At 39.1% G+C, this 11,934-nt stretch overlaps 1 protein-coding gene across 1 annotated transcript; it reads left to right on the top strand.

The window, feature by feature from the left end:
• Window positions 1–10,041: 10,041 nt before the first annotated feature.
• On the top strand, window positions 10,042–10,926 carry LOC145064203 (uncharacterized). The gene is made up of 2 exons (XM_079011692.1): window positions 10,042–10,384; window positions 10,490–10,926. The coding sequence occupies exons 1-2, from the start codon at window positions 10,042–10,044 to the stop codon at window positions 10,924–10,926; spliced, it is 780 nt and encodes a 259-aa protein (XP_078867818.1).
• Window positions 10,927–11,934: the final 1,008 nt, after the last annotated feature.

Below are 11,934 nucleotides of genomic sequence, written 5' to 3'. Positions count from 1 at the left end.
CAACTCGCCGAGTTCCACGAGCAGATCTCCTACTCACTTCCAAATCCTCACCAGAGCATCCCGTAAGAGGATTTGGGGTTTTGGGACTACGTTAAACTGCTAATTCTGCGTGCAGATACGAAGGGTTGGACCTTCAACACTTAAACCCCTCTTACTCAGTGAGAGTTCATATGACTCGCCGAGTTTGAAGAACAACTCGTCGAGTTCCAGGCAATCTTCATAGGACTCGTCGAGTTGTTCATCCAACTCGCCGAGTCTAAGACCATCTTCATAGAACTCGCCGAGTTCCACTTTGGGACTCACCGAGTCCCTTCGACCCACTTCCCATACAGACCAAATCTGAGACATGCAACGCTTCTAAACCATAGATCTAAGTTCCTAGGGCATGCTTATCACGTAAAGTTGCAAACTTTACGTGCATGCATGGCCCTATAAGCTCAAGAAGGAAAATCCAAGCTCTTTAAGAGGTCATACACTCAATAGGGACCTCAATAACTCCAACCACAGAGACTTTATACTTCTAAGATGTCCATAAGATCCCAATCTGAAGTCCTTTCAGAACTTAGAGCATAATACATGGAGTTTGAGGTTTTAGGGCTTGAAAAGCACTAATTTGGGACAAAAGGGGATCTAATGAACTAGTGATCAAGGTAATAACTTTTCTACCTGAATGGAAGCTTCTCACAGTGTAGATTCCGGAACTACCTCCCCTCCTTGCACACTTCAACCTCCTCTTCCTTCCTCTAAGCTCCAAACCTTCTCCACAAAGCCAAAATCACTCTCAAGAACAATATGGGGGGCTAGGGTTTTTTTCTACAGCTCTCTGGAAGTGTTATGGACAAAGGAGGCCAAGTTAGAGCGTTTAAATAGGGTGCAAACACCCGGATTAAGGTTTTTGTCCAAACAGGGTCTACTCGCCGAGTCCGGGGACCGACTCGCCGAGTCCAAAGTTCAAACCCCGCGCCTTATCCCGCTCCTACTCGGCGAGTTGGTCCTTCAACTCGCCGAGTCCAAGGCAAAAATGCATAAAATTAAAAATATTAATCATAAGGAGTACGTACCAGGAACCAGCTGCTACACTACAAATATCAGAGGGTCCCAAAATATCCAGTAATAAAATCTGCAAGCGAATGTGTACAATCAAGCCTTCGCTTTCTCGTGATCCTCAGAAGTACCTGAAACACATATACTCAACAACTTTAAGCACGAAACTTAGTGAGTTCCCCAAGATATCCCAATACAACACAACACATAAAACAACTATGGGTTATCAGCAACCCTGGAGACTACCCAAAGTCTCAATGGGCAAACAGCATGCCCCGTGGGTTATCAGTAACCCTGGAGACTACGTGAAGTCTCAACACATATAAAAAACACATACACATTAAAAGCACTTAAACCCAGCTAGTCATCACATGTAACTATATACATCTATTCTACCACACTGATAAGAATAATTGAGGAGACTAACCTGAACTGATGGCTGATATATCTCACTCTCGAACTGCCGAAACTAGACTTTGCCTAATCAATACAACAAGTAACACTAATCAATTATGTTCATTAACCTGACTCACCAGTCCAATCCCTACAACTACGCCCCTTTAAGGCAAAAAGACCATTTTGTCCCTCTATGTCCCCAAAACCCTCAACGTTTGACCAAAAGTCAAAAGTCAGCAAAAGTTAAGAGTCTCGGTCCGTACGCAGGGTGTACTACGCTTACGTGGGGCGTATGGTTCGAACCAGCATGATCGGGGTCATTCCTGACTACGTGGGGCGTAGCCAGGAGTACGCCCAGCATACACGACCTGTCCCTAAACTCTTAAATAAAACGTCTTATTCCTTTAAGACACTTATTCTAACCCCATATCTAAGCTCTAGAGAATGTCTTAATCCATAAAGCCTCTGACTTTAATCTTTTTCATGGCTAAAGAGGGATCAGCCCTCAAAACCCTAATTTTTACAACACTCAAGGTCACTTAGCTCGTGCATGGGCCAAAGGAAACGATCAAGCAACCATTTTTATAAACCAAAGCATCCTAAAACACGTAAAAGAACAGATAATAAGCTCTGTAGTGCTCCAACTCATAAAGATCCAAACTTTGGGACAAAGAACTCATAAATGACCATCAAATGAGATCTAGAAAGAATATTAGCAAGGCATGGACTGTATGCCTTCAAAGGATGCACAAAGTGAAGGAGTTTATGGATCCACAAGCTTTCATGCAACACCACCTTCTTCAATGACCTTCTTCCTCCACAAGAATGCACAAAATTACCAAAAAGAATCCAATATCTTCACACTCAATTCAAGGGTTTGATGTTAGGGCTTAAAGGGGGTAGATGCTGATTATTGGAGGTCCAATGGTGAGATAATGTGTTTAAATAGGGGTGAAACCGTAAAAATTAGGGTTTGAAATTTGTTTGCGTACACGCGGCGTACTCCCTCGTACGTCCAACGTATGTTGCCTCCATCCCGATTCACTTAAAGGTTTACGCCCAGCGTACAAGGCGAATATGTCCAACGTAAGTCTAGAGATGCTTAACTTACGTTAATGAAAAGGTTAAAATGGTACCTTGGGTTTTGGGATCTTACAATGTCATATACAAATGTACAAGAAAATATAGATGCCATATGGCGGATTTGACGGTGGAGTAACACAATCGACAAATGAATCACGAAACTAAAAATGGAAGTGGAAGGAAGGAAGACAGACGCGAAACTAATAGCGACAACAATCGACAATTGTGGTGACACGTATGGAGAAAAACAAAAGGAGCGTTTTTTTCGACTATTAGCAGCGACACCAATATCGACAGTAGAGATGGGGTTTACCAAGAAAATTTGACGCAGATTCGTTCATTTAGCATTAATGGCAACACTAATAGCGGTGATAAAACTTGCTTTCGTTGCTGTTAATGTCGCCACTAATTTGTTGTCATGTGATAGTGCATAGGTTGATAACAACTAATAAACAAATTACCATAAACACTTCTTTATTTCCTTGTTATATCATGCTACGTATGTATTTCGTGCTCTTTAGCTCCTTTGTTGGGGGAATGTTTATTCGAAATAAAATATTCTATTTAAAAAAACAAATAAAAAATGACTTTCGATGGAGTTGATTAATAAAATGTCAATTATTTAAAAAAAACAAATTTGGGACGTTATAGTGTGTAGGTTGATAAATTCCCTTTATAGTTTAAGACGTGATCCAAGAAAATATAATGATAAATTAAGTTCTACATTGGTTCCATATGGATTTATTCATAGTAAAAAAAAGGGTAAATTACACCAATCGTCCCTCGTGCATGTGTCAAAAAGCACGTTTAGTCCCTATTTTCAAAAATTAACTCGGACCGTCCCTCGTATCGTTAAAAGGTGCATGTTTCGTCCCTCGCATACATAAAATGACTATCTTGCCCTTTTCTTTTTCTTTTTCATTTATTTTTTATTTGTTTATAATTTATCTACTATTTTTTAATTATAACTTTTAGAAAATAAAATTTCCTTTTAAATCAGTTCCAACCCATCCGATCGTTAACCACCTCCTACCACCAGTCACTTCCAACCACCAGCCACCTGTCACCTCCGGCCACAAGCCAACACCGGCAAACATCACCATTCATCTCCAAAAAAAAGTACTGGAATTAAACCCTAAAATCAAACCCAAATCCATACACTTGATCTACAAATCAGTTAAACGAAGAACAAAGATGAGAGGACACGAGGAAGATCGTGGTCGGACTCAAACTCTTCAACCCCTTATCCTACCACTGCCATGAAACCTGCGAATGAAACCTGCGACTCTATTTGGTTTCTCCCCCAAAATCGTTTGAAAAAAATACTAGAAATTGTTTTAATGAGGAGAGTTGATTCGATTTATTCAAACCTCGTTCTTCTTTCGCTAGATGTCGTCGTTCCCCTCCCTCTCATTCTGCTCCGTCTCGAAACACTAAGAGGTACGATTTGTAAGATGATGGTGTAGATCTGAGACATTGGTGAAAAGATGGCGGTCCTCTGGCTCTCTCCATTACAATGTTACGAAGACAACGATGGTTTTCAGGTGCTAGGGTTTCAGCCGAAGAGGTGGTGGTGATGGATTACAGGTAACGATCGACATTTCAAGGGGTGATGACGATGTTGGAAATGGTTTCAGAGGTCGATGGATGTAGATATAAGGTTAATCGAAAGTTAGGGGCGGTGATAGGAATAGACACCTGAGGGAGTTGTCGCTGGAGGGAGTAACTGTCGATGATGGTTTAAGGAGGGTAGTTTTGGGTTCTTGGAAGACATTAGAGATGAGCGGAAGAGAGATATGGACGATAAGGTCGGTGGGAAGGTAGGGTAGGTGGCTTTTTTTCTTTTTTAAATTATTAATAATATTAATAACATTAAATTTATTGGAAAATAAATACACAAAGGGTATTATAGTCATTTTAGATCAGATAGGGACTACACCTGCAACAAAATCATTTGTTAGGGACGAAGCGTGCAACTTTTAACCAAATGAGGGACGGTCCGAGTTAATTTTTGAAAATAGGGACTCAAGGTGCTTTCTGGCACCTCCACGAGGGACGAATGGTGTAATTTACCCTAAAAAAAAATACTCCTTGTATAGTAAGGAAAACATGGATATAACTGTTGTGTTGTAAATGTACATAGTACATTGTGATAACACTGAATAGTGAAAAGAATTAAATAGATTTTAGGAAAGCATTTTTTTAAACAACTTCTTGTTTCATTGACTTAAGGAAAGGGAGCTAACTCATACTTACATGTAACAATTTATGCTTTCAAATCTTGTACTATATAATTATATTAAACATAAAATGTTTTGTATCAATAGTTTCCCTTAAGAAAAACTATAAAATTTTATGATTATGATTTGTTGAAGTACGCACTACAAGAAAGGTCAGTATTAGCTGCGACGCTAACCATTAGCGGCAACATGTAAATGATGCGTTACATGTCGTCGCTAATGTTAATGTCTAGCGTCACCGCTAAGGCTGTTGCCGCTAATACCCAAACAGTAGCGATCTGTGTCAACTGAACCCTGTCTGTTCGATCTTTATTCAATCGAACGGTTATAACGACGTGAAAAATGCGCTGATTTTTCCTCCAAGGGTATCGCCGCTAATACCTAGGGTATCGCCGCTAATACCATTGTGTCACCGCTAATACACGTCGCCGCTAAAGGTCCGTGTAGATAACCCCTCCAGTTCGATGTTTCATGCGTCTTGCATCTTCTGTCTTCCCCTTTCTCTCGTTCTCTCCATCGCCGGTCTCCCCTTCTTACACCGACGCCGCCGATTGCACACACGAAAGTTGCCACCGCTGTCCAAACCTCCATTGCCTCCATTACCGGCAACCAAGACTTCCATTATCAGCGACCAAAAGGAGAAGAACACACTTCAATTCTGGAATTTTTACCGATATAAGGTCTAATTTCTTCCCTATTTTCAATTCTTTTGTCAGCGGTGGCCTTTTAGCGATGATGCGTCGCCGCTAAAACTATTAGCGGCGACAAACGCTACTTTTAGCTGCGACGCATGTTGCCGGTAATAATCTAATTTCTTGTAGTGACCTAAGGTGTGAGGATTTGTATTTGTCCTAATGGAAATAATATTGGGAACTTTCACATAATTTCGGCTTGATTAGTTGTAAAGTGATTAGCACTTATCTAAACCTAAATGTAGGGGTGAGCGAAACTGAAACCGAAAAACCGAAACCGAACCAAAACCGAAATCGAGAAACCGAATCCGAACCCAAACTGTTGGGTTTGAGTTTAAATTTTAAAAAAACGAAAAATGGGTTCTGGGTTCGGTTTTAGTATTTAAAACTGGCCCATAGGAACCAACCCAACCCATTGGGTTGAACCCGCCTTAAAACTGACCTGCCTTGTGTATTTTAATAAAATGGAAACTATATATACCATTTAAAGTTTGTTGTTTGTTGTAAATTTTTAGCAACATACTTTTGATGTTGTATTAGTTTGTAATTGGTTTTTTTAATCTGTGTTGTTAATTTTGTTTCATTTTTTAAGTTATAAAGATTTGCTAAAAAATGGCTTACAACCCAAAACCCACCGGGTTAAACCCAAAATTCAAAACCCATGGGTTGAACCCAAAACCGATGAAACCGACCCACAAACCCAAAAACCGAAACCGACTTAAAACTGAACCCAACGGGTTCTTAAACCTAGAAACCGAAATTTATGGGTTGGGTTCAATTTTACCCTAAAACCAACCCAACCGACCCATGCTCAACTCTACCTAAATGTTTCTCTGCACGATTAAGGAGGTAGTTTAAATGACCATTACTTAATGTTATAAAATTTCAAAAAAAGATAGGAAGCTTATTTACATGGCAAATTATACGCATGGTATTTCCTTCTCAAATAAAATATTGAGCAAATTTATTTATGCTCCAGAAATCTTTTACTTAAAGTAGCATAATAAGAGTTTTGAGGTACTTTTAACTTTTTAAAATGGAATCGATGTTTATATGTTTTGGGTTTGGTGTTATTGACAGTTTTAGGTCAAATAATCGGTATTTATATTCTCTAAATTCGTGTAACCTGATGTAATAGATAGCCTTTTATGACATAAGCAATAAAATCTATCTCTCGTGGCTGTCGTGGATGTAGTCAATCATCTTAATTGCGAACAACATAAAATGACTGTCTTGTTTGTCGTTTTTGCATTTACTACTCTGTTGAATGAATTGAAAAGGGTTTTGATTAATATAGGTCAATACATATCGATGGAAGGCAAACGGGCAACAAGCTGTGCCGCTAGCCCTTTCTGGATGACAAAACTAATTCTTTTGAAAACAACATCAGTGGATCTAGGAGATATGACATTAGAATGCATGACCCGTTGGACTCTTTTGAGGAGCTCCACCGCCTATGGTGCGAGAAAACTAAATGTATCAATTGCAAAAGGTACAAACACATGTTGATTTTCAATACATGCATTCTCGTGTTTGGCCACTTTGCACGCAACGACTTTCAAAGCTGCAAGCCTTGCTGTGAAACCCCGATCCTCAACCCAACGAAAGGAGATACCCCAGTAAGATCCACACATGCGTGCTTCCCTCCTAAACATCCAAAGACCAAAATGTCAGCCGGTCTAAGTGTGGATCTTCCATCCTGCGGGTGCGTCAAAAAGTTCACTAGCGCTTCTTTTTTTGCAGAAATACCAGCACGCCGACAAGAATCAAAGAAAACATCCCTAACCACATCATGTCTGTACTTGAAACCAGGGAGCTCTCTATAATGAACCTCATGTTCCCCAAAGGTATCCAAACATGCCTTGCGGCAAACTTGGCATATCTTGTCAATTTGGAATAAAGGAATCATGAGGCAGTAATGAAGGATAGTTCGGTACTCCACAAGAGACATATGTTTGCCAAGGCCATCAATAGGGATAGTTAGCAGAAAATCTTGAGCATGAGGTGCCCGGAGACACTCAAAAACTGCTTTCTATCTAACAATCATGTCGAAGTCGACTTCCATATCTTTGACGATTTTGCTAAAAAGAGCACACACCAATGCTTTTTGGGATTTAGGGGTGTCCTTATTAGTGAAACCGATACAGCTGAATCCTGATCTCGAAGACAAGTCATAGCACATAGGTAATCAAAGTCCATACCACATATGCCACTATCACGTAAGATGTGGTCTTGTAATGCCCAAGATCGGGCCCTCAAGGCTACAAATGAATAGGAGGAAACCTCGTATGCCGAGTACAATCCCAAACCACCGAAACGAATAGGTAAGGAAGCCAGACGCAATTGAATGTCTCCAAAGAAGGGGCCTCCATATACTACCATTCGTCGATAGACTTGCGCAATCCTTTGTCAAAGAACAAAGCTGCATCTTCTATGTGCACAGGATGGCATGTCCTTAAACCAAAGAAAAGTTTTGCAATGCCCATACATGATCGAAGCAAAAGGAGCTCACTCTATAGGTCACATAGTTGTGGAAGAAGACCACACAAATCAACGACATTGACCGCTCTCTTCATGGACAACCCGCTAATAAACCCTGTGTCTCTGCTAACACCCCCCACCAAAGGAGCTTCACCCCCAAAGAAGGTCTCCCTATATCCGTTGGGAATAAATCAACACAAAGCTTCCTACCATCACAGGAGGGCTAAAAAATCCTTGTATTCTTGATGTTCACCTCAAGACCTAAGCATGAATCGTTCAACCGAATAATGTTAAACACTCTAGCCACCTCCTCTGAATCCTCAATGAAAGTCCCATCATTTAGATACCGAGAATGTAGAATGAGCTTACAATTGTCTCTAATCTTGTGCACAAGCGGGTGCAAAACAAGTGCAAAAAGAAGAGGGCCCAAGGGGTCACCTTGTTGCACCCCAGTGACAGACCATATATGTTGGTCTCCGATATAAAGTCGCGCTGCTTGTCCGTCCAAGAAATTCACCCACAAAGAAATTGAAGGATACATCCTCTTAACCTCGTGGAGCAATGCTGATCTATCCACCAGATTAAAGGCATTCGAGAAATCCACTGTCAGAATTACAAGAGACTCATCATCATGGTGTTCACTCAACACCCTATTGGCACTGTGTAACACAGCCTTAGCACCCCCGGACACACCAACCTTGAAAAGTATAAAACAGTCAACAATGTTTGTAGAATATGAGTATAGAGCCTTGTTTTAGCTTAGTTGAATCTAAAATGTGTTTTACCTCTTTAAATGTATCATGATAGCACACCTACTTTTTTATTGTATTCTAATCCAATAATATGTGCAAGGGTGGAGGCAATACAGGGGCTAGCAGGTGTGCTGCCCCCCCCCCCCCCCCAACTTCTTTTATTTTTATTATATATTTTTAACTATAAATTTATATCTAGTTTATTTAAGCCCAAAACAAAATCAAAGTTAAGCCCACTGTCCCTCCTATAACCCAATTAATTTAACAAAAATATTGATTACATATACCACAATTTAGGAGAAGTTGATTTAGAGAGCCGCAGACAATAACTTCAAAGGGAGAATTACATTTTAATTCATTCGGCAAAGGGAGAACATTGATTACAAGCACTCTCACGTAACTTTTAATTCTAATTACTTTATTAGCTAATACATATTTAAGTTTTTTGTAACTTATGGTTAATATTTATTTTGAGTAGTATAATTGTAATCAATGATAATATTATGATTGGTTAATTGGTTTGTTATGATTGGTTAATTGATTTGTTAAATTTTATAATTACAGGGTAAACCATGAGCAAAGAAAGAACAATTAATTCTTTTTTGAAACGAAAAGAAGAAGTTAGTGACCCACAACCTGAAAGAAATAGTGATACGGAAGAGCCAATTAATGTTGAACTTGAAAAAATGATGTTTCAAATTCAAGAGAGGTAAAATTAGATTCTTTGATTCGTGATCCCGGAGAACGACCTTTGATCTTAAGTTATCCAAGTCACCAACGTGATGAGATTAGATGATTATATATTAAACTTGGACCATGCCAAATTCAAATATCAAAGTATCCTTCAAGTCCTAGTGGTCCAAATGGTTCTATGCGTAGTTTTCAACAAGCTTGGTTTAAAAAAAATTTGGTGGTTGGAATATTATGAGAAAAAGGATGCTGCATTTTGTTTCCCTTGCTTTCTTTTTAATAAGAAACCTATTGGACGAGTTGGGTCAGATATATTTACCGTAGCAGGGTTTAATAAATGGAAAAAAGTGAATTGGGGCAAAGATTATGCTTTCATCGTCCATGATGGTAAGACCCCAACCTCAACACATAACTTTTCTATCAGATGCTATGAAGATTTAAAAAACCAGTTGTGTCACATAGAGAATGTGATAGAGAAACAAACGACTCAACAAGTTATGGATAATAGATTATGCCTTAAAGTTTCTATTGAGGCTATTTAATGGCTTACATTTCAAGCATGTGCTTTAAGAGGTCATGATGAGGGACCTGACTCAAGAAATCAAGGGAATTTCCTTGAACTTATAAAGTTTCTTGCTTCTTATAACAAGACTATTGATAATTATGTTAGAAAATGCTCCTCAAAATGCAAAGTACACATTACCGGATATCCAAAAAGAAATATTATGTGTTTTAGCTACAAATGTACAAAAAGCAATTCGTGATGAAATCGGGATTGCAAAATTTTGTTTGATAGTTGACGAGTCTCAAGATGAATCTAAGAAAGAACAAATGGCTATTGTTGTGAGATTTATTGACCGAGGTGGACATGTCAAAGAAAGATTTTTGGATTTGATTCATGTCAAAGATACAACTTCATCGAACTTGAAAAATGAGATAATGTGTTCATTGTCTTATCATAATCTTAGTGTCCTAGATATTCGGGGTCAAGGATATGATGGAGCTAGTAACATGCGCGGAGAATGGAATGGGTTACAAGCTTTATTATTAAAAGAATGTCCTTATGCTTATTACATACACTATTTTGCTCTTCAATTGTAATTGGCTCTAGTTGCAACGTCTAAAGATGTGACCGAGGTACATAACTTCTTCAAAACTTTAAAATTTCTAGTTAATGTCATAAGTTCTTCTTCCAAGCGTAATGATCAATTGCAAGATGCTCAAATTGCTGAAATTACTCATTTAATTGAGGTTGATGAGATTGAGAGTGGAAAAGGAAAAAATCAAATACGAACACTACAAAGGCCTGGAGATACTAGGTGGAGTTCTCATTTCAAATCAATATGTAGTTTGATGAGACTTTTTGGTCCATCATGTGTAGTGCTGACTGACATTGCTACAAAAGGTTCTACCTCTTCTAAAAAATGTGATGCAATATTTGCACTTAAACATGCAATGTCATTTGATTTTGTCATTGTTTTGCATATGATGAAAGATATAATGGGGATACGGACAAGCTTTGACAATCTTTACAACAAAAATCTATAGATATTATTAATGCATTAGCCTTGGTTTCCACAACACAAATATTGCTTAAAAAACTGAGAGATGAAGGTTGGCAATCACTTTTGGATCAAGTGGTTTGTTTTTTGTAAATGAAGTGACATTTTGGTCCTTGATATGAATGAAACTTACAAATATGTAATTCGGATACGACGTGATAAAGACAATATCACTGCAGAGCATCACTACCGAGTTGAATTGTTTATTGCTTCTATTGACAGTCAGTTGCAAGAGTTGAATTCTAGATTTAATGAGTCTGTAACAGAGCTTCTCCATCTCAGTGTTTCACTAGATCCAAAAAAGTCCTTGAATGTTGAAGATATATGTAAATTGGCAACAACTTATTATCCTTTGGACTTTACAAAGCACGAAATTCATATCATGACTCAACTGGCCGAGTCACCCCAAGACTCGCCGAGTCCAACAAACTTTGAGTCCCTTCATGCTCAACTCACCGAGTCAACCTTCGACTCACCGATTCACGACTTAACCAGAAAAGGTTAAGACTCCTCGACCAGACTCGCCGAGTCCAAGGCTATCTTCAACTAACTCGCCGAGTTGTTCTTCCAACTCATCGAGTTTCTGTCTATCTTCATGCAACTCGCCGAGTGCACCCATGTGACTCGTCGAGTACCACTGACTCTTAACCCATACAAAGGCTTTCCAAGCCATGCAGGGTCTCCAATCCACAAATCTACTCTTATACAATCCATTCCTCACGTAAAGTGGCAAACTTTACGTGAATCCAAGGAGATCTAAGAATAACACACTCTAGGGCTAGGGTTTGGGACTAAAAGGCTTTCATCAACAACTCTTGAACAGGGACTTTATGCTCTTTTGGATCATCACTACACTAGATCTGAGGTAGCAACCTCAGATCCAACCTCCAAACTCAAGATATCACTAGAGATACTCCCAAAAATCCCACATATGATAGATCTAGATGGATAACGACTCAAAAAACGAATCATTACCTCAAGAGAAGACTCCAAC

The sequence above is a fragment of the Lactuca serriola genome, chromosome 7, assembly GCF_051521515.1.
Source record: "Lactuca serriola cultivar US96UC23 chromosome 7, Lser_US96UC23_V15, whole genome shotgun sequence".
NCBI classification, from domain to species: domain Eukaryota; kingdom Viridiplantae; phylum Streptophyta; class Magnoliopsida; order Asterales; family Asteraceae; genus Lactuca; species Lactuca serriola.
The sequence above is the reverse complement of the archived record's forward strand: the minus strand, read 5'-3'. Positions and strand labels throughout refer to the sequence as shown.

Excerpts from the sequence above, each read along its gene's own strand:
- LOC145064203 (XM_079011692.1), top strand. The coding sequence starts at position 10,042 with ATGTTAGAAAATGCTCCTCAAAATGCAAAGTACACATTACCGGATATC. Across the intron at positions 10,385-10,489 it reads TCAAGGATATGATGGAGCTA|TTGCAACGTCTAAAGATGTG; the intron begins GTAACATGCGCG and ends AATTGGCTCTAG.